The 21,214-nt window shown below is 56.3% G+C and overlaps 2 protein-coding genes and 1 long non-coding RNA gene across 7 annotated transcripts; 2 read left to right on the forward strand and 1 right to left on the reverse strand.

The window, feature by feature from the left end:
- The first annotated feature begins 368 nt into the window (after positions 1–368).
- Positions 369–11,267, forward strand: Rab4b (RAB4B, member RAS oncogene family). Its single transcript, XM_005086576.4, is given in 9 exon segments — positions 369–502; positions 2,265–2,345; positions 2,574–2,632; positions 2,634–2,689; positions 5,236–5,298; positions 5,387–5,541; positions 6,405–6,500; positions 6,604–6,734; positions 10,888–11,267. Coding segments are annotated over 8 exon segments (642 nt in total). The 5' UTR covers positions 369–486; the 3' UTR covers positions 6,720–6,734; positions 10,888–11,267.
- Positions 8,499–16,343, reverse strand: LOC121135585. The gene is made up of 3 exons (XR_005872688.1): positions 15,584–16,343; positions 15,209–15,306; positions 8,499–10,087 (listed from the first exon to the last, which is right to left on the reverse strand). It is a non-coding gene; the product is annotated as an uncharacterized LOC121135585 (long non-coding RNA).
- Positions 12,951–21,178, forward strand: Egln2 (egl-9 family hypoxia inducible factor 2). Of its 5 annotated transcripts, none has more exons than XM_040734659.1 (6): positions 12,951–13,035; positions 13,989–15,097; positions 19,420–19,539; positions 19,896–20,032; positions 20,230–20,297; positions 20,613–21,178. In XM_040734659.1, the coding sequence occupies exons 2-6, from the start codon at positions 14,225–14,227 to the stop codon at positions 20,666–20,668; spliced, it is 1,254 nt and encodes a 417-aa protein (XP_040590593.1). In that variant the 5' UTR covers positions 12,951–13,035; positions 13,989–14,224; the 3' UTR covers positions 20,669–21,178. The 5 variants fall into 5 exon arrangements, with proteins under 5 accessions (XP_040590593.1, XP_040590596.1, XP_040590595.1 ...); XM_040734660.1 differs by having other exon boundaries at positions 12,982–13,090; XM_005086578.4 differs by lacking the exon at positions 12,951–13,035 and adding an exon at positions 13,290–13,420.
- The last annotated feature ends 36 nt before the right edge of the window (positions 21,179–21,214 follow it).

Raw genomic sequence — 21,214 nt, forward strand, 5'->3', positions numbered from 1 at the left:
AGCGGCTTGAGACCCCTGTACCAACTCTGTCCACCCTGCCCTTGCCACTTTTGGCATTCGTGTCCCCACCCCCAGGTTCACGTCTAACCAATCCGGAGTCTCGTCTCTGCGCCCGGAATCCTGACCAAATCCGTTCCTCCGCGGGGCGCAGCATCTCTGCCTCCGCCCCCTCCCGCTGGCTCCGCCAATCGCCCGTCCGGGTTACGCCCCTTTCGACTCGGCCCCTTTCGTGCCACCAATCCGCGTGGCGCGTCCCGCCCACTGCCTGCCGAATCCGCCAATCCCGGCGTTGGGCAAGCGTGGCCTGGTATCCGCAGCTCCGGAGGCTCGCGCGGGAGTGGGGGGCGGGGGCGAAGGCGGAAGTGGCGGCGCCGGGTCCGGGAGTGGAAAGGAGCTGAGGCTGCAGCCCGAGTGGAGCGGCTGCCAGCCGAGGAGCAGGCGCGGCCGCGGCGCCATATTACGGCCCTCAGCGGTCGCCGCCGAGCCATGGCCGAGACCTACGGTGAGGCTGGTGGTTCGAGGCGGGGGGGGGCTGGGCCCGTGGAGGATGCGGATGTGGAAGTGGGGCGGGGCTTTCTGGCCAGTGGGCGGGGTCTTCGCGTTGCGGGGCAGGACTAAGTGGGTCTGGGGCTGAGCTTAATCAATTTGGGTGGAGCTTGGGAGACCGCTACCTGAGTTAGAAAAGATTTAGGGCGGGATTTGAGGGCGCCAGTGATGGTAGATTAGGGTAGGGGGTTAGGCCTCAAGGAGGGAAGCAAGCCTTCCTGGGCGGAGCGTGAGTGAACAGGGCGGGGCTGACGGGGAATGGCAAGGGTCGGGCTTCAAGGGGCAGAGAGAGAACCCTGCACATCCTGTGGGGCTCATCTGGCCCTCGAGGGCTGAAGTGGTGTCCTGGAGTTAGATTTGAAGCTTAGCGTCAAAGGATGCGGCTTAAGTTTGAGGATAGTGGCCAACTGTTCTGGGCAGAGGATGGGGAGAAGAGGTTCATGGTTGGAAAGTCAATACGGATGTACAGTGTCACGCGGGTGGAGAGAGGTCAGAGGGCAGGGGAGACCTCTGACAAGAATCAGAGGCAGCTACATTCATTCAACACACATAGAAAACTCAGAGACCCTGAGGAGGAAACCAGGTTAGGAGATAGGCCGAATGTCAGGGGCCTTGACAGAGTGAGGTTGCAGGGGGGTAAGTGAAGAGGAAGGAGGCCAGATTTAGTCGTGGTTGGAATGACTTTTGAACTACATCAGCTAAGGCTTTGCATTGTGGAGGCCTTTATTTAGTCTGGGTCTGCATCTTAGCTCCGCCTAGCTGTGTGGCCTTGGGCAAGTTGGTTAACCTTTCTGGCCTCATTCTCCTACTCTAGAGAGTAGGGTTGCTTAATCTACACCCCTCTTTAGATCTTTATTTGGGATTAAATGAGCTTGACAAACACAATGATCTTTAGGACTGTGTTGGGCACATATATGGTAAGCAGTATTCAAGAATAATCTTGTGTTCTGTAATCCTCACATTTGGGAGACTGGGGCAGGAGGACTGCTTCAAGTTACAGGTCTGCCTAGACTATAGGGTAATATTATTTTTTTGTTTTGTTTTTGTTTTTTCAAGACAGGGCTTCTCTGTATTGTTTTGGAGGCTGTCCTGGAACTTGTTCAGTAGACCAGGCTGGCCTCGAACTCACGGAGATCCGCCTGCCTCTGCCTCCTGAGTGCTGGGATTAAAGGTGTGCGCCACCACCGCCCGGCTCAGGGTAATATTCTTAAAGTAAGAAAGAAAGAAAAGTGGAGTATGCTGTAATCACAGAGTGGGGAGGCTGAGGCTGGGGGATTGGAATTCAAGGCCAAAGAGTGCTACACAATGAGTGCCTGACTAGAAGAAAAAGAAAAGAAATACAGGCTATGGCAGCATATAACTGTAATCCCAGCATTCCTTTTGAGGCTGAGACAGGAGGATTGCTTGGAGTGTGAGGACAGCTAGGTCAGTGTGGAATACATAGTGAAACTTTGTTTCAGTAATGATGATGAGTAAAAGTGTCATCTTGGGCTGGGTTAAGGGTCAATATGGAAAAACACTTGCCTGGCACACAGAATGCCCTATGTCTTATCTGCAGCACTGTAGATGTTTTTAAAAAGCAGAGTTTTACTGTTCGTTATGTATGACTGTTTCTGCTTTTGTGTATATCTTCCCTTCTGACTTCCTATTTTTTTCCTCTTATTCCCCGCGTCTTTCTCTCCCTGTGGGTATCCTCGATCTTGGCGCCACCTGCTCAGACTTCCTCTTCAAATTCCTGGTGATTGGCAGTGCTGGAACTGGCAAATCATGTCTCCTCCATCAGTTCATTGAGAATAAGTGTGAGTCTCCGGCGGGACCCTGGAGGTCCGCGTGGGTCAGTGGGCAGCAGGTGGGGGGAGCAGGTATCACTGGTGCAAAGCTGGGGCTGTGGGTTTGCCTCTGACCTTGGTGGATGCTCTCTGCCAGCCCCCAGTGAGGTTTGGGTTGCAGAGACGGGGAGGAGGCCAGCGGGATGGGGGGGATTCCAGGGGCCCCTGCACTGCCTCCTCCCTCCCTCCCACCCCCAGTCAAACAGGACTCCAACCACACCATCGGCGTGGAGTTTGGATCCAGGGTGGTCAGCGTTGGGGGGGAAGACTGTGAAGCTACAGATTTGGGACACTGCTGGCCAGGAGCGGTTTCGGTAGGTGGCCTGGGCTCCCTGGGAAGGGAGAGGGGAGGGCAAGGTGTGAGGAGTCCCTCGGGATTGAAATACGGACACCGGGGCGCTGAAAGGGCAGGGCAGGCAGATGGGGAGAGACAGGACCCCTTGTCACAGGGGGCAGGGATCCCGTGAGAGAGGAAGTCCTGCAGAGAGAAGGCTGAGTGTGGTGGTTCAGGGCTGCAATCCCAACACTGCAGGCTGAGGCAGGAGGAGCAGGAGCTGGAGGCCAGTCTGGGCTGAGGTGAAAGTGGAAGAAGGAAGGGTGGGAATCGCAGTTTAGAGGGAGAGCATGAGCCCAAGTAGTATAATAAGGTCCTGGGTTTGATTCCCAATTAGGAAGAGTTGGAGGGGGAGCACAGGGAAGCATGGGATGTGGTAGTGCTCAGAGCTGGCCCCATGCCTAGAATCCTCCAGTGAGGGGCTGGGGGCGTGGCTCAGAGGTAGAGCCCCTGCCTAGAATCCCCCAGTGAGAGGCTGATGTGTAGCTCAATGGTAGAGCCCCTGCCTAGAATCCCCCAATGAGGGGCTGGGGTGTAGCTCAGTGGTAGAGCCCCTGCCTAGAATCCCCCAGTGAGGGGCTGATGTGTAGCTCATTGGTAGAGCCCCTACCTAGAGTTCCCCAGAACTCTTGCTTACCTTACACAGGACCTTTGGTGCCATCCTCAGGACCAGAAAGAAGAAAAAAAGAAATAAGACTTAAGGGTTTAGATAAGCAATACAGTTTTATTTTTTTAATTAGTTAATTAAGTAAATGTTTATGTATGTATGCATGCCTAAGCATATGTATGTATACTACATATATGTAGGAGCCCCCAGAGATCAGAAGGCCATATCAGATACCTTAGGGCTGGGACTATAGGTAGTTGTCAGCTGCCATTTGGGTGCTGGGTATGTAACCCATGTCCTCTGCAAGAGCAGTAAGCCTTGTTAACCAACTGCTGAGCCATCTCTTCAGCCCCAAGGAGTAGTGCAGTGTTTGAAGAGGAATTTTTTTTTTTTGGTTTTTTGAGACAGGGTTCCTCTGTGTAACAGCCCTGGCTGTCCTGGAACTCACTTTGTAGCCCAGACTGGCCTCGAACTCACAGAGATCTGCCTGCCTCTGTCTCCCGAGTGCTGGGGTTAAAGGCGTGCGCCACCATGGCCTGGCTTGAAGAGGGATCTTAAAACAGGCAGACACTGAAACCTCACAGCCTTAGAGGGAAGAAGAGACATAGACAGGGCAGATGAAGATGAAGATGAAGGAGTAATCAAGGTGAGACTGGGCACTGAAGGACTAGGTCAGAGGCAGAGAGGTTCTGGAATGGTCGGACAGCTGTAGCTGAGAAGGAGAGGTGGGAAATGTATGGGGCACCTAGTAAGTCTGCAGAAACAGAAACCTAAGAGCGGGAGGAGAGAGAGAGAGAGAGAGAGAGAGAGAGAGAGAGAGAGAGAGAGAGAGAGAGAGAGAGAGAGAGAGAGAGAGAGAGAGAGAATATTCAGCCCATGGAGAATCTACCCTCAGCACATAGCAGCTGCTAGTTAACGCATGTGCAGATTGACTATGTGAGGTGCTTAGAGCCCAGAGTCAGAGAGAGGGTGGAAGAGACAGGAGTGTGGCATGGCCTGGGTTTGCAGTTAGTACATGCATTCCAGAGGGATCCAGCTTGGTGACAAAGGGAGTTGGCCACACAGGAAAGGGTTCCTGCGTCAGACAGCAGAGAGGGACAAGTAGAAGCTGTATAGCACTTGGCCAGGACAGACAGATGGGAGACTGAGAAAATGCTGACTGACTAACCCAAGGAATGAGCGAGGGAAGGCAAAAGTGAGCATGGGGGAGACACAACAAGAAAGAAAATTAGGGAAATTAGGAAAAATTATGCTGGGTGTGGTGGTCCATGCCTATAATTTCAGTTCCTTGAAAGGCTTAGGCAGGAGGACTTCAAGTTCATGACGTGATCTTGTATGATGTCTCTGGGGTAAGAGCGCTTGGTGCCCACCCAAGGACCTGAGCTCGAGCTCAGGAGAGAACCAGTCCCTGCAAGAGTCCCCTGACCTCCGCATATGCACTGTGGTACAGGGTACACACACCCACAGAAAAGAAGTAGCTAAATAAGAACGTTCCAGGCTTGCCTGGGATACAGTGAATTTGGAGTCAGCCTAGGTAAGTTAGCATATCATCGAATTGAACTGAACTAAAGGGCTGGGGTGTCACTTTGTGTAGACCGCTATCTAGCATGTGCCAGGCCCCTGGGTGTGGTGGCTGAGGCAGGGGAGTTGCCTTAATATTGAAGCCAGGTGGGCTGCTTAGTCAGGTTCAGGCCAGCTTGGACTAGAGAGTGAGACTGTCTCAAAAACAAACCCAGATCGTAGCAATAATTGAGACAGCCTGGGAGGCAGAGAAACTGTATCTCAAGATGAAGGTCAGGTCTTAGGGGATGGGCCAACAGTAAAGGGGGGCCTCCGAACCACTAGCCTCTCTCCACAGAGGGGGGCAATCCCGGGGCAGATCCCAGCCTTGAGGTGACTGGGTACCCCTGGCCCTGCAGGTCGGTGACGCGGAGTTATTACCGAGGGGCGGCTGGAGCCCTGCTGGTGTACGACATCACCAGGTGGGTGCAGGGTGTGGGGGGCGCGGGAGAGGCTGGGCATGGACGGCCCACTCCTGTGCTGCCTGTCCCTTCTGTCTGCTCTCCACAGCCGAGAGACATACAACTCGTTAGCTGCGTGGCTGACCGATGCCCGAACGCTGGCCAGCCCCAACATCGTGGTCATCCTCTGTGGCAACAAGAAGGACCTGGACCCCGAGCGGGAGGTTACTTTCCTAGAGGCCTCCCGCTTTGCGCAGGAGAATGGTGAGGGCCATGCTGTGGGCCGGGCGCTGGGTGGAGGGATGGGCCAGCAGCCCATTGTGACCCGTGTGCCTCTTAGCTGTGGGTGCGTGGTGGGACCTTAAGCATGGAGGCTCCAGCAGGTCTCCTCTAACTCGGAGCACTGAGTAGTCCTCAGGTTGGCTAGAAAAGAGGATTGAACAGGTGGGAACTGCCCACCGCCCCCTTGGCTCCTCCTGGTGCAGAGTAGCTGCTGGTCAGTGTCCTACACGATGGGATGGCTTATGGGGGCCGCTGCAAACCCAGGGGCGGTCGAGATAGGGACCTCTGTAAGTAAAGGCTAGCTTCAGCCTCACTATGCTGGTCAGGCTGATCCACTCTCTTGACCTTCTGTGTGGCTTCTGCCTCCACGGGGACTGGAGGATGCGCAGGCGTGGCCAGGTCATGGCCGCCTGCTATTCAGGCCCCAGAATAGAAGAGGTGTTGCTGCCAGGCAGATGTGGGGGTGAGGCCGTGTCATGTGACCTCTGGGTAGGTGCGGTGGGCTTGGGGCTGTGCTGAGTGAGTGGGGCCACTGATAAACTCAAGCTTGTAGTGCCGTGGCAGAGGCAGGGAGGCAGACCATTTGCTGACAGTGACATCGGAGAGATGTCACTGCTAGGACAGGGGAGGCACAGGGGACCCGGGCTGCGTCATCAGGGTTTTCTGGGGAAGGGCCCTGGGAGCTGAGATTTTAAGGATGAGGTAGGTGTGTAGGTAGGGAGACAGCATTCCTCGCAGGGGCGCATGTGGCCAGTGTCTGAGGTAAGGGCCAGCACGGGTAGAGCTTTCGAGGAACCCAGAGTTGGAGTGGAGGATGGGACCTGACAGAGGCCCTGCCCCTCCAGAGCTGATGTTCCTGGAGACCAGCGCTCTCACGGGTGAGAACGTGGAAGAGGCCTTCCTGAAGTGCGCGCGCACCATCCTCAATAAGATCGACTCAGGTGAGGTCCATGTGCTCAGAGTGAGAGATTGGGGGGCTGGGGGCTGGTTAAAGACCGTCTCCATGGCCTCTGAGGGACACTTCTGCCTTCTCCCCAACCACAGGTGAACTAGACCCGGAGAGGATGGGCTCAGGGATTCAGTATGGTGATGTGTCCCTCCGCCAGCTGCGGCAGCCGCGCAGCGCCCAGGCCGTGGCCCCTCAGCCCTGTGGCTGCTGAGCCCTGCGGATCCAGGTGGGATGCTGAGGGCGCAGGAGGCAAGAGGGCTTTTTGGATCGGGTGGGACAGGGCGCAGAACAGCCATCAAGACTTGGAAAACGGGACAAGAGAAAACGGTGACAAAGACAGACATAGAAGCTCACGAACCAAAGGAGCCGCTTTCCCAGCCCCAGGGAACCCGGGGGCCTCTGCACCCCAGACCTCTGCCAACCTCAGCTTAGACTTGGCCCTGTGCTCAGTCCTGGTGAAGCCTCTGGGGAGACAGCAATGGATAAAACAGACCCAAACCAAACAAACAAAAATCCTTGTTTGTATGGTACCTACATTCATTGCCTTGGGAGAAGACACCCCATAGATGAGATCCTGTCATAAATTTTGTAGTCGTTAGGGGCAAAGAGCGTGGAGGAAAGCAGTCTGATAGGATGGATAGGATGCGGAGTGCCCTTTTAAACAGGACACCCAAGAAGGCGACATTCAGGTGAAAGTCCAGGCCGAGGCTCACTCGTGGTGTGGCCTGGCTGAGGAAGGCCCAGGAGGCTGCCTGCCGTGGCTGCAGTGGGGTCTGTCACAGCATGGGCTTGGGGGACTGGCTAGGACGTCTCTGAGGCTCTGGGGAGGTCTCATCTGTACCCTGGACGCTGCAGTAGGTAGAGGGGACGCCTGAGTGGTGGAGGGAGAGGATTAGACTCCCTGCATCCCAGGGTTCCTCCAGCCAGATGGAAGGAGGAGACTGGGGAGCAGGGCTGATTGCTGGGTGCCGGGGAGTGGGGGGGTGGAGGGTGGGGTGGGGGGTGCTGGGGACTGGTGTGAGGAGGGGTGGAGTTCAGGTGATAGAGGGCTTGCCTAATGTGCATGCTGGGAGCACCGGCTTCCATACTGTGTTACCTGGTGGTGGTCATGGGAGTGAGTAGGAGGCCAGCCTGAGATACATCCCTTGTTGGGGATAGGGAGAGACAGACAAACAGCCTGGGGGAAGTAGAGGGAGCCCTGACTTCTCTCTCTCCAGTCTTGTCCCCTTTTATGGCACCCAGTGGCTCTGTTTAAAGCTCAGGCCCGTCCGTGTCCCTTCTTGAGAACCACCCATGCCTCCTGGGGTCCATAGGACTCTGCTGAAGGTGCTGAGCCTGGTTGACCCTCTGCAGGGCCTGGGCCCTGACACCCTGCCCCAGCAGCTCTTACGTATGCTCCTTCTCCTGTGACTGCCCCAGTCACAGAAAGTTCTTTGTTTCTTTGGGTCCTTTTTCCCAGCCTGTTTTCTTTCCCTTTGCCCTGGTAACCTCCTCCTCCCAGAAGCCTTGTTGGTTTTTCCATTAATGGTCCAAACTCCTTGACAGACCTGCAGGACCCTGCAGGGCTTGGTCCCTTCCTTACCTCTGTGACTACGGTGTTCTTGCTAATTCTCCCTCTGTACTTCAGGAAGTTCAGCCCTCTCCTCTCCCTCCCAGCTGCTAGCAGGCCTAGGGTGACTGTGGGGGAAAATCCTTAGGCTTGGATCTGTTTTAAAGGGAGAGCCAGCATGGTTTTCTTTTCTTTTTAAAATTTATTTATTTATTATGTATATAGCGTTTTCTGCATCTATTTCTGCACACCAGAAGAGGGCACCAGATCTCATTATAGATGGTTGTGAGCCACCGTGTGGTTGCTGGGAATTGAACTCAGGACCTCTGGAAGAGCAGCCAGCCCCATGGTTTTCTTTTCTTTTTTAATTTCATGTGCATTCGCGTTTTGCCTGCATGTACATTTGTGTGAGGGTGTCAGATCCCTGGAACTGGAGTTGCAGACAGTTGTGAGCTGCCATGTGGGTGCTGGGAATTGAACCTGGGTCCTCTCAAAGAGCAGCCAGTGCTCTTAACCACTGAGTTGTCTCTCCAGCCCCGACCAGCATGGGATTTGAAAGACAGAAAAGTCCAGGGTGAGCACTTTAGACAGTATTCTTGGTCTCTGCACTTGCTGGTTTGAGCCTGTTTCCTAACCCTGTAGAGTGGGGTCAGTCATAGTCCCTCGTGGGCGTGGAGGAGAGAGGCATGTAGAGTGTCTAGAGCAGAACCTAACATTTGCCAAAAGCTTGACCACAGGGCCGCTCACTGCTTTTCTTCTTGCCCATCTTTTTTTTTGTTTGTTTTTGTTTTTGTTTTCCGAGACAGGGTTTCTCTGTGTAGCTTTGGAGGCTGTCCTGGAACTCGCTCTGTAGACCAGGCTGGCCTTGAACTCACAGAGATCCGCCTGGCTCTGCCTCTCGAGTGCTGGGATTAAAGGCCTGCGCCACCACTGCCCGGCTCCTCTTGCTCATTGTAAAGCCTCGGGGAGGGTGTGTCTGTTGGCTGTGTAGCTCAGTAGTAGGGCGCTTGCCTCACATGCAGGTGGCCTTCTTGGGTGTGGTCTCCAGCACCGCACACACACACAAATAACAAAACAAAGCAAAAGGAACGTTTGACTGTGTGGAGATAAATGGGTATCCCAGAAATCAGCAGAGTCTTTTCCACAGTTTACCCTCAGTGGGCCACATGTAATCAGTGCGTGGAGTCCCCGTTGACCATTATATCACATACTTATCTAACGTAGTCATACCTGCAGAGAAACTAAAAAAAATTTCTTTCACTTTTTTTAACCCCACTTTGATTTTTTTTGGGGGGGTCTTGCTATGTAGCTCAGGCTAACATGGAACTTGTATATACACTAGAATAGCCTCAAACTTACATCAATCCTCTTGCCTTAGCCTTTTAAGGGCTGAGATTGTAAATTTGTGCCACCATGCCTGGTTACCAATAAATACTTCATTACTTTTGAGACAGGGTCTCTCTACATAGCCCTGACTGTCCTGGAACTCACCTTGTAGACCAGGCTAGCCTCAAACTCACAGAGATACATCCACCTGCTTCTACCTTTCCAGTGTTGGGACTGGAGTGTGACCATGTCTGGCCTAATATTTTCTTTTATTGTAAAAGTTTTATAAGAAAAGTATATCACCCCCATACACCCTTTCCCTTTTTTATTTCTTTTTTTGTTTTTACTCTGAGACATATAGCTCAGGCTGGCCTCAGACTTAACTGTGTAGTAGTAGTCAAGGGCGATCTAGATCTTTGATCCTCTAGCTTTTACCTCCCAAGTGCTGGAATTACAGTACCTCACTGCACTTACGCGGTGCTGAGGATGGAACACGGGGCCACAGGCAGGCTAGGCAAGCAATACCAGCTGAGCTGTAGTTTGCTATTTTGCTCTCCTCCTCTTCCTCTTCCTCCTCCTCCTCCTCTTCTTGAGGCCTCTAATTTACTTCCTGAGTGCTGGGATTATAGGTGTGAACCACCACACCCTCTGATTTTACTTCATTTAGACAAAAATTTAGTCTGGGCCAGCCAACATTGCCCTGTCTGGAAATAGCACCCATTAGAATAAGGCCGGAAGAAGGCATAAAACATACTGAAGCCAGGATCTACGTCAGATAATTTCTAGACATGTCTAGGTCGTGCTGTAAGTCAAAGCCATGACCACTAATCTATTCTATCTCTGCAGTTTGAAAAGCATTGGAATGAGGCTTAGCTTGGACCAGTAGGGATAAAAAGGGACACAAACATTTACAAAGGTGGGGACATGTACTTAGTTTATGATTTGTGTTGGGGTTTTTCTGTTTTTGTTGTTTCTGTTTTTTTGGTTTGTTTTGTTTTCGTTTTTTGAAACAGGGCTTCTCTGTGTAGCCCTGGCTGTCCTGGAACTCCCTCTGCTGACCAGGCTGGCCTTGAACTCACAGAGATCTGCCTGCCTCTGCCTCCTGAGTGCTAGAAGGTGTGCCACCACTACCTGTCATGTTTTGTTTTTGAGACAGGACCTCACTATGTGCCTCAGGCTGGCCTCAAACTCACCACCCTCCTGTGTGAACCTCTCAGTACTGGGATTCTGTGTGTGAACCACCACCTGGCAAGGGTCGTGGTAGTTAGCTATTGAAATGTCCCTTTACAGATGCACACAGCTATCTGTGGCAAACAGACAGGGAGATGTTCAGAGAATGAGACCCCGAGTAACCTGCAGAGGGCCAACAGAGTCAGACAGTGCATAGACTGGGAGAAACAAGGGTACAGGCAGACACAGGTCGTGAAGATACCTAGCAAAGAGACAAGAGACTCCAGCTAACAGACCCAGGGCCCCTCCAGGTCATAATACCCTTCTCTTTCAGCTCATCCGTTCTCCTGGACCAGCCCTGCCCGAAGGCTGGGGCCCAGAACCAGGCCCCAAGAGGCTAGGCCCCAATCTGTCCCAGCCCCCAGAAAAGCTGCCCCATTCCCCACCCCTCTTCCCTGGCCTGGTGGGGCCTGGCTTTGGGGCACGATTGAGCCACAGGGGAAGGGGGAACCATACCTGCTGCTGTCTCCTCTGACTTGGCTAACTCTTCCTCCTGAGCCCCTAACCATACCTGAAGAACTCCCAGAGCTTGAGACCAGGGCCTTGTGGCCCCACCTTCCTGCCTGGCCCTGCTGTTGCAAAGTCTGTGTTATTTATTACCTGGAGGCCTGCTCCATCCTGTCCCGGCCCTCCATAAAGCATCGTTTACACCTGTGTTTTGGCCTCTGTTATTCTGAGATGAGGAGATAGAAGAGGTCCATGGTGGAAGTAATAAGAGCGGGTCTTTGCGTGAGAAACCATGTTTCTGGTGGGACTTGGTTTGTGGATATATTGGGGTATACACATACTCACTGAGGCCTATCTTTTCTTTGGTTTCTTCCTACACCCCCCCCCTTTTCTTTTTAACACAGGGCCTTGTTGTAGCCCAGACTAACCTGGAATTTGAAGTCTCCCTGCCTTAACCTCCCACATGTTGGGGTTACAAGTGTGTCCATGCCCAGCTTGTGTAAATACTTCCTGACAGTCACATTCGATTGGAGCTGGTGTGTGCAGCAGTGACCTCCCTATGTGTCTTTCGTGTATGGATCAGTGCCATCAGGGACATGTGATGCTGTGGCACATGGGTGGTCATTGTCCTGGTGACTGTGTTGGTGAGGCTGCTGCTGTGTGCAACAAGACCAAGGGATTGGAGACTGTAAGGGGGGCTTGATCCTGGGCCTGGTTCAACTGCTACATATCTCCTGTCTGCAGGGACAGTGGCTTACTGTGTGTTCCTGAGAACATGCGATCCTGAGATTTGTGTGTGCTCTGGTGTGGGTTTGTTTCCGAGCGCGTGCGTGTGCGTGCGTGCGTGCGTGTGTGTGTGTGTGTGTGTGTGTGTGTGTGTGTGTGTGTGTAAATCTCTGTGTCACTGTGGTTTTTTTTTTTTGTGCAACCCGGACTTCTGCTGGTGCTTGGTGATGTGTATCTCCTTGTATCCTGGTCTTTATTATATGGGCTTTTGGGGACAGGTGCAGCCCCTCCCCTCAGGACAGCTTCAGCTGCTCTCCCAAAATGTCAGCAGCCCATTGACTGCCCACCCGGCAGGCCCAGAAGTTGGTGGAAGGGGTGGAGCATCCGAGTAACCCTATCCACGTAGCCCTCCCAAGAACAGTGGCATCAATGCTATGTGTAGCTAGTGGTAGAGCCTTGCGTTGCCCGTGCGAAGCTCTGGATTCCGTTCCCAGAACTGCATAAACAAAAAATCTGCCTGGACTTCAGAGGAGCCCGGTTTTTCAAACGTCTCCTCTAAGAGGAGGCTGTCCCAGGTTGCTTGGATCCAACTCCTACGTCGCCCTGAGGGAGCCGCGCGGAGAGGGTCATGCAAATAGTACATATTTGTTCTACCCGACTTCGCTTTCTGAGGACATTCCGTACTCACCGTTACTTTTTTTTTTAAAGTGCTTATGTAAATTACTGACGTAGGAATTTACATACACTTCCCAACTAACTGCACAGTCATTTCTCAATATCCTCTTGGGCTGTGTGGAGGAGCCGCCTATGTAAATGAAACATTTGCATAGCAAATGTCCGCAGCGCCGCCACTAGCCATCCGGGGGCACTTTCTGCTCTTCGGGGTGGGCCTTTCTATGTGAAACGCCCCATTTGCGCTTCCCCCCCCCCCCCACCTCCACGGGGCCGTCTTAAAAATTCACAGAACTCCTTTTCCTGAGTCTGCGGTCCTGCGTTTGGCGTGGAAGGGGCGGGGCGCAAAATGCAAATGAGCCTCGCGTCCCGTCCCAGCTCTCAGGGTAGATCCTAGGGCGCCGGGCAGCGTCCAGCTCGCGCATGCGCAGTCTCCCCCCGGCCGGGCTGCGGTCACGTGCCCACCGGGCGAGGCGGGGGCGGGGCGTCGCGGGCGGTGGGGGGCGGGGTATGGCGCGCTGCGAGGCGCAGGGCGGCTGGCACAAACGGCGGCGCCGAGGCCGGAGGAAAAAGCTCGGTGAGGAGGGTCGTGCGAAGGGAAGGAAGGAGCCGGGAAGGAGAAGGAGCCCGAGGTCGGGCGGTCGGGCGCGGGCGGCCGGGCCCCGGGCGGGAAGCAGGAGGCGGGGCGCGGGCGGCGGCCGCCGCGACCCTGCGCTGGGCGGGTGGGGGTGGGGAGGGCAGCGCGCGCCCGGCGCGGCGGGGCGGACCCTGGAGGGCGGCGGGAGCGCGCGGCCGCCACCGAGGGGAGGGGCCGGCCCGGGGCGGCCCCGCCTCAGTCGCCCCGCGGCCACCGGCGGCCCCTGGGCGGCCGCGGAGGGGGTGGGGAGGGAGGCCGGGCGGCCGTCGGCTCTGACCGTCGCCCCGGCCTCCGTCCCGTCAGGCAGCACCTCCCTTCCGTCTGGGTGTGTGTCGGCCCCCGTAGGCTTCCTCCCGGGGGGCGCAGGTCGACCCCACCGGCCCTCCCGCTCCCCTGCCGGCTTGTCTTCCTCCCTGTTGTCTTTGTCCCTGGACTCCCGGTTTCCCCCCGCCTGCCCCTGGCTCCCGGCCTCCCACCCAGGCGACCCGGTCCCCGCAGACGCGGCCGTGCCCGCCGGCTCCCTCCCCACAGCCCCGACTCTTCCCCTAGAGTGCTCGCTCCCGGCTTCTGTGTCGTTCTCTATGGAAGCCTCAGGCAGGCACCCATTTCCCACCTCCCACTGTCGCTTTCCTTCCCCGGATCTCTTCGATTGTCTGCAGTCTTGGCTTCCTCGTTGCCTTCCTCGCAGCGTTTCCCCTCTGCACTTTGTCTGTGTTCCCCTGCCGGCCGCCCGTTCCCTCTCCAAGTCCCGAGTCGCGCGCCCCGGCTTGCCTCAGTGTGTGTGTCAAGGGTTTGCCGCGGCTGTGTCATCTTCTCCCTGCCGGGGCCATCCCCGCCCCTTCCCACCTGCTCGCCTCCAACTCCGCTCAAGTCCTTTTCCCCCTCTCTTCCAGCCACCCCCACCAGTCCCTTCTCAAGCTCCTAGGGACAGCCGTGGACTTGGGGACCAGCGAGCACCCCCGGGGCACTGCTACAGGAGCCCCTGCTGCCTGCCCTGCCTCACCCTGCCCCACACCAGGCCCAGCGGCCCCCGGCTGCACCCAGTGGAGGAGGAGAAGGCGGAGGAGGGTGGCACCATGGGCCCGGGCCGTGCCCTCCATGCCCGGGGGACGAAGACGCTGCTGCTACCATGGACAGCCCATGCCAGCCGCAGGCCCTGAATCCGTCCCTCCCTCAGCTGCCAGGGTCTGTGTCAGAGTCCTTGGAGGCCAGCCGAGCCAGAATGGGGGTGGAGAGCTACCTGCCCTGCCCTCTGCTGCCCTCCTGCCACCATCCAGGAGCGTCGGGCGAGGCCTCGGCCGGCAGCGGGACTCCCAGAACCACAGCCACTGCTACGGCTACGGCTGCCAGCCCCCTTCGCGAGGGCTTTGGTGGGCAGGACGGCGGCGAGCTGTGGCCGCTGCAGAGCGAAGGGGCTGCGGCGCTGGTCACCAGGGAGTGCCAGCGACTGGCGGCCCAGGGTGCCCGGCCTGAGGCCCCCAAACGGAAGTGGGCCAAGGATGGTGGGGATGCCCCTTTACCCAGCAAGCGACCGTGGGCCAGGCAAGAGAACCAGGAGGCCAAGGGGGAAAGTGGCGTGGGCTGTGACGGCGGCGGCGGCGGTGGCAGCAGCAGCAACGCTACCAGTAGCAGTGGCGAGGCACGGGCTGGACTGCAGGAGGAAGCCCAGCCCTCCGCCCCCGAGCGCCTGGCCCTGGACTATATCGTGCCTTGCATGCGGTACTATGGTATCTGCGTCAAGGACAACTTCTTGGGGGCAACACTGGGTGGCCGCGTGCTGGCTGAGGTGGAGGCCCTGAAGTGGGGCGGGCGTCTGCGGGACGGGCAGCTGGTGAGCCAGCGGGCGATCCCACCGCGCAGCATTCGTGGGGACCAGATTGCCTGGGTAGAAGGCCACGAGCCAGGCTGCAGGAGCATCGGGATCCTCATGGCTCACGTGGACACAGTGATCCGCCACTGTGCCGGGCGGCTGGGCAGCTACGTCATCAATGGGCGCACCAAGGTGAGGCACTTTTTTGGTGAGTGCCTAGTGCTTTGGCGTGTGGGTTTGGATGCAAGGTTCTGGGGCTATGTAGAGTAGCCCAGGCAGCCCCACCAGAGGGTCTACAGTTACCTGTGGGGACCGGAGTTTCTTCCTCCCACCGGACTTTGATTTTTGTTCCTGAAGAGTAGTTCAGATGGCATTGGTCCTTGCCCTTGGGAGACGCAGAGCTGCTGACCAAGGGTGGTTAAGGTTGGCAGAAGTGTGTTCTTGTCTGCTGGCAGACCCAGAGGGAGGGGTGGCGGGGCTGAGGTAGCCTAGGCTGACCGTGAGAGCACCTGGCCGGCCCCTGTTCTGCCCTGTGAGCCTGCTCTTGGCATCAAGAGCAGCTTCCCGGAGGTGACGCTGGTGACAGTGCTGGCCCAGGTAGAGCGCTGTCCACATCCTTCCCGCTCCTCCCTGCCCTGGTCCCTGTTCTCCATCCTCTGACTGGTGGTCACTTCCTACCTGCTTTGCTCTGGTCCCTTTCCCTGACCCTCTGCCTTCATTAGGTTTTTCTTCTCCACTCCGTTTTCTTCTTGCACAGTGGTAGTTGTTGACACTTTTGGAGCCAAGGCTTTTGAGGTAATCTGCCAGGAGCCATAGACCTCTTCGGGAAAGGCGCGCGGTTTGCCTGGTGTTTGTGGGTGGTTGTCAGGGAGCCGGGACTAGAGTGTGACCTCCATGGCCTTTCGGGTCTGTTGACATACCGCCCTCTTGCTGGTGGGGCGCGCGAGTGAGGCTTGGTGTCATTTGTCTGCAGTCTGTTGAGAGTACCTGCTGCTGGCCAGCAGTGGTTCCTGGCTGGTGAGGCTGTAGGCTGCGCTCTGCCTGTGAGCGGGAGGCTGTGCTCCTCCTGATGGCCCCTCCCCTTCTCTCGCTTCTCTCTCGAGTTCTGCCTTGGTACAGCTTTCTTTCCTGGCTGGAACTGGCTTGGGGATCAGGGTCCCCAGCCCCAGGGGGAGTCAGGCATGTTTCCTCCCCACCCCAGCTGGAACTTGTCCTACGTCCCTCCTGTTACTTGATAGCTGAAGCGCCAGAGCCGGCCCTTCCCTGGGTTGGCTCCTGTGCAGGCAAGATCGGTGTTGCTTCCCTGGCTCAGCATCGGCAACTGGTGCCCAGTGTCCCCACGGGAGACCAGGAGAGCTGAGTGCCCAGAGCGTGGGAAAGCTGCCTCAGGTGCCTGGCTGCGAGCACGCTGGGAGAGGGGTGGAAGGCATAGGTTGTTTCCCCTGTGGTGTCCCCTCCCATCTGGATGTGGTCGGTGACGGAACTGAGCTAGGACTGGGAAGCTCTAAGCGGCCTTATCCACCAGGAGGTCAGCACAGGTCAGGCTGGTGGAGAGAGCAACTGGACACAGCACCTCGTGCTCTCCCACGTACAGAGGGCAAGGGCCACCTGTAGCTTCCCGTCTTGTGCTCTAGAGCGGAAGTGTGGGGTGTTGAGGTGTTTTATGGCAGTGGCGGTGAGGACACCAACTACCAGTGTGGCCCTGAGCAGCAGTGACCTAGGTCATTCCTGAGTGACGCTCCTCTGCCTTCCTACCTGCCCTTCTAGCCTGCTCTTCTCTGTGGATTCGGAGCTGGAGGAGTTGAGTCTCTGACATCAAGAATGAGAGGAGGCGCCTGGGGAGGGTCCGTCTGGTTTGGCTTGCCCCTTTAAGAGCGGCTTGGAGGCAGGGCCTGCTGTCTGGTCCAGTCACTGGCTTCTGATATGGTGTGTGTGGTGGTACGGTCCTTGGCACATTTTTACCAACAGCAGTGACTCCAGAATCCTGCAGTGATGACCTCTCCCTGCTTTTGAAGGGGGATGGGTGGAGAGTAAGTTTCTTTGTCACTCTACTGCTGTCCCTGTGGTTGAAGCTTTTCCTCAAGGGGGTGAGGTTCAGAGCAGCACGTTGACATAGCAGGTAGTACCCTGGGTACTCTGGCTTGACCCAGGGCTTCTTGGACAGCCGGCTATAAGCTTGAGAGGTAAGCCCACCAGAGACCACCACAGGGACACTCTTTGTTTTTTTTTTTTTTGTTTGTTTTTTGTTTTTTCGAGACAGGGTTTCTCTGTATTGTGTTGGAGGCTGTTCTGGAACTCGCTCTGTAGACCAGGCTGGCCTCGAACTCTCAGAGATCCACCTGCCTCTGCCTCCCGAGTGCTGGGATTAAAGGCGTGCGCCACCACTGCATGGGGAGTGTGCCCAGGTCATGCAGCCCAAGCCCTATGCTTTGTCTTACGTGTAAAAAGCACATCCTGGTTGTTGCACTCAGCTGGTTGTAATAGTTAGCAATAAGCAGCACCACAGAAGCCGAAACACAGGGTTAGTACAGTTAAGGACTCTCCTAGAACTGTGGACTCTCTTTGTTCCCTCTGTGGCAGTATTGGGGCCTATGTGTTAGGTTTAAGGTAAAAATGGTATCTGTAACATGGCCTCAGTTGTGCTAAGGTCTGGGGACCTGTTAACAGGCTTTGAGGTAGGGGGGAGGTAGGTCTGTTGAAGCCTAGGGCAGAGGAAGGGTCCAGGCCCTGCAGGTTGGTGGTCTTGGTGCAGGTGGTGGGAAATGTACTTTTCTGGATGTGTGGTGCTGTGTGGTGACTGGTTAGAGGCAATACAGCACCGCCTGCCCTCCTCCTCAGCGTCCAGAACCTGCTTGAGGGCTGATTGGCTTCCCAGCTCAGGAGGCCTTACCCATCTCTAATCAGTGACTCACTGATTCCAGGCCACCAGGCCACAGCCACATTCTTTCCTCATGTGAGCGGTTGCTTAGCGTGCCATCCCATCTGCAGGGGCAGAGCGGAGAAGATTCACTGCCCTCCTGCGCTTAGAGGCCAGGGCTTTCCCTGGGGGCCTTCTCACTTACTGTTTCCTGGTGCTGAAGCTCTCTGCTGCTCCGTAGCCTTAGCTGGTGGCAAGCCTTCTGGTCTCTTGGGAAGGTAGGGTCTGTGGTGGATCAGGTGTACGGATGGGAGGCAGAGGCCTCAGGCATCCGCAGTGGGATGAGCCCTGGGATCACAGTTGAGAGAGGAGCCTTGGGAAGGAGGCTGTAAGGCTGAATCAGCCTGACCTTCATGGAGTGCTGGGTAAGCGCTTTGTCTTGGCGGCAGACAGATTTTGTGTGTTTTTCTATGCTTGTCTTGCTGGGCTAGACTGGACCCAACCCGAAAGTAGAGGCGAGCATTGTCAAGGAGCCCAGACTTGCAGAGTGGTACCTGGATGGCCGGGCCAAGTGAGATGGTTGCTGGGTGGGAAAACCAAAGGGTTTTTGCTCTGTGTGAACTCTCCCAATGGGTTTGGGTAGAGGGGTGGCCCAGGGACCTTTTCCTTTAAGTAGCATTTCACCTCGTGCTCCAGTTCTTTATGCTGTGGCAGCAGGCATTGTGTCTTTGCAGATGCTCACAATCTAGTTCACTTCTCCAAACAGCCTGTGGAGCGAAGTGGTGTTACCCGCAGCGGGGAGCTTAGTTTACCTCCCCAGTGCCACAGCTCGCTCACTACAGACGCTTGACCCCGAGGATTGCGTCTGCAGAGGTAGCTGGGCCTTGTCCTAGTAGAGCCCTGGCTGCCCGGATGGGAGATGGGGGAATGTGGAACTCCAGCCAAACCCGTGCCGACAGAAACCAGGCCCAGCAGAGGCCTGCCTCTGAGATGTGGGGACCACCGTGTCTCAGAGTAGTTAATGCTGGGCATGGAAGGTGTGTATCGGCCCCATTTTCAGTAGGGCGGTGAGGCGTGCTCAGGTTCTGGGGTTGCCAGCAGTGTGCAGGATGCTTGGAACTGGAACTCTATCTAGGTCAGGTTCCCGTCCGCGCGCGTGTGTGGGGCAGGTTATGCAGCTGGAGTGTCTGTAGTCAAGTGTAGCAGTTCTCAGCATGATGTCACATTGGAATACCTGAGGGCACCTTTAAATACCCAGGCGCGAGCCTCCGTTTCTCAGACCTCATGGGAGATTCTGTGCGCTTACTGAGTACTTCAAGCTGACCTCAAACGTGTGTTTCTCCTGCCTTGACCTGCTAAGTGCTGGTTCACAGGTGTGCACCGTGCTCCTCTACACCTGGCTAGGCTTAGGATCTCTTCAAAAGCCACAGCCATGGTTTACACATAGAGTCCCTCTGGTTCTGGGCTGGGGATGGAGGTGGAGGAATGCATTGTCCAGGCCAGAGAGGATGGAGTGTGACTGGGTTAGGGACATCTCTTGGGCTGGAGCTCACATAGCCTAAGGTGAACCAGAACAGACCAGGGGCAGGGATGGTGAGCCTGCTTCCTCAAGGGGTCCCTCTGGTCTCAGTAAACCACCTTCCTCCATTTCTGCCAGGCCATGGTGGCGTGTTACCCAGGCAATGGGCTTGGGTACGTGAGGCATGTTGACAATCCCCACGGCGATGGGCGCTGCATCACCTGTATCTATTACCTGAATCAGAACTGGGATGTCAAGGTAGGGTTTGGGGGTTGGGACGGTGTGCTTATATCCCAGCTGGGATTCTGTCCTCCGCCCTCAGCTCACAGGGCGGGGAGATCTCCAGGCTCCTCTTTAGCTGACTGTGGGCCTCCCTACTTTCCAGGAATGGTGCCGTCCTTAGCCCCACCCAGACTTGTTCACCCCCCCCTTCCTGTCTATAGTAGCTTCCTGCCCATCTCCATGGCAATGTAGACTCTGGGCTGTCATTCATTTTAAGCACCTGAGTGGTAGGAGTGGTGTGTGTTGGTGCTGCGCCCCCTGGTGGGCATGTGGGTGCAGTAGATGGCCGCGGCTGCCGGCTTCACCAGTAGCCTTATCTGGCCTGCCTCCAGGTGCATGGCGGCCTGCTGCAGATCTTCCCTGAGGGTCGGCCAGTGGTAGCCAACATCGAGCCACTCTTTGACCGGTTGCTCATTTTCTGGTCTGACCGACGGAACCCACATGAGGTGAAGCCAGCCTATGCCACCAGGTATGACCTGTGCTTCAGGAACGTGCCCAGCTGCTTCCCCGTGCCAAAGATCCCTTAGATTCCCCCGACCGTCAGAGGACAGAGTGAAGAGAGGGCCTCAGTGGGACCCAGAATCAAGTGGCCTAAAAGGGTGGGTGTGTCACCGGCTGTGGCAACTAGAACTGCAGGAAACTGATTCTGACTGCCTGATTTCCTAGGTACGCCATCACTGTCTGGTATTTTGATGCCAAGGAGCGGGCAGCAGCCAGAGACAAGTATCAGCTAGGTACCTGTTTCCCTCTTCCCTTGGCCTTCCTAGTCCCTGTGTGCTGCGGGTCACAGGCCTACCCTTTTTTCTGGTGCTGAGAGTGGTACCCAGGGCCTTTGGCACACTAGGCAAGCACTGCCCGCAGCCCACCCCCACGGCCCTTCCGTGAGTCCTCACCCAGTTGTTGCCTCCCTGGGGCCTCCAGCCCAGACGGGGGTCTCCAGCCCAGACGGGGGTCTCCCACACGCCTCACTGTTCTCCCACCCCCAGTGCTCTTTTGGCTTCTCTGTCCCTTGCTAGTGTGACTCAGTGTCTTCTTCCTTTCATCCTCAGCATCGGGACAGAAAGGTGTTCAGGTTCCTGTATCACAGCCAACTACACCCACCTAATGGCAGCCCAGAGCTGCATGGACCAGCAGCTGCCTGCCTTCAGGGGAGCCCCGGGCCCAGCTGCAGCTCAGCTCGCTCGCCTCAGCGCCTGCCCCTTCCCCGCCACTGCTGCTGCTTCTGGCTTGCCTCGGGACTGCGTGGTGTGGTGTGGAGGTAGACGTGTCACTGAGGACCAGCGAGGAGAGACTCCTGCTGCCCCATGATCGGGCTGGGTTGTGACCTGGGCGGTGGCCGGTGCCCTGCCATGGCTGGTCCATTGCTTGTTGAGCTGAGAGGAGGCAGGATTTGGGGTTGAGGTGAGTCATGGCCTCTTGCTGGCAAAGGTCTATGGGGGGGCATACTCACCCCCTCCCCATCCTCCAGCCTGGAATGTGAAGTGACTCCCCAGCCCCTTTGGCTGTGGCACTTTATGGACTGGGCTGCCACTGCTTGGGCAGAGTAAGGTGCCATGAGGAGCATGGGTGTGGAGGGCCTGCCAGCCAAGAAATAAAAGTTTACCTCAGAGCTGCACACATTTGTGTTCTCCTCTGTACAGAGATTTACACA

This window comes from Mesocricetus auratus, unplaced genomic scaffold (assembly GCF_017639785.1).
Source record: "Mesocricetus auratus isolate SY011 unplaced genomic scaffold, BCM_Maur_2.0 Super-Scaffold_100038, whole genome shotgun sequence".
In the NCBI taxonomy this organism is placed as follows: Eukaryota; Metazoa; Chordata; class Mammalia; order Rodentia; family Cricetidae; genus Mesocricetus; species Mesocricetus auratus.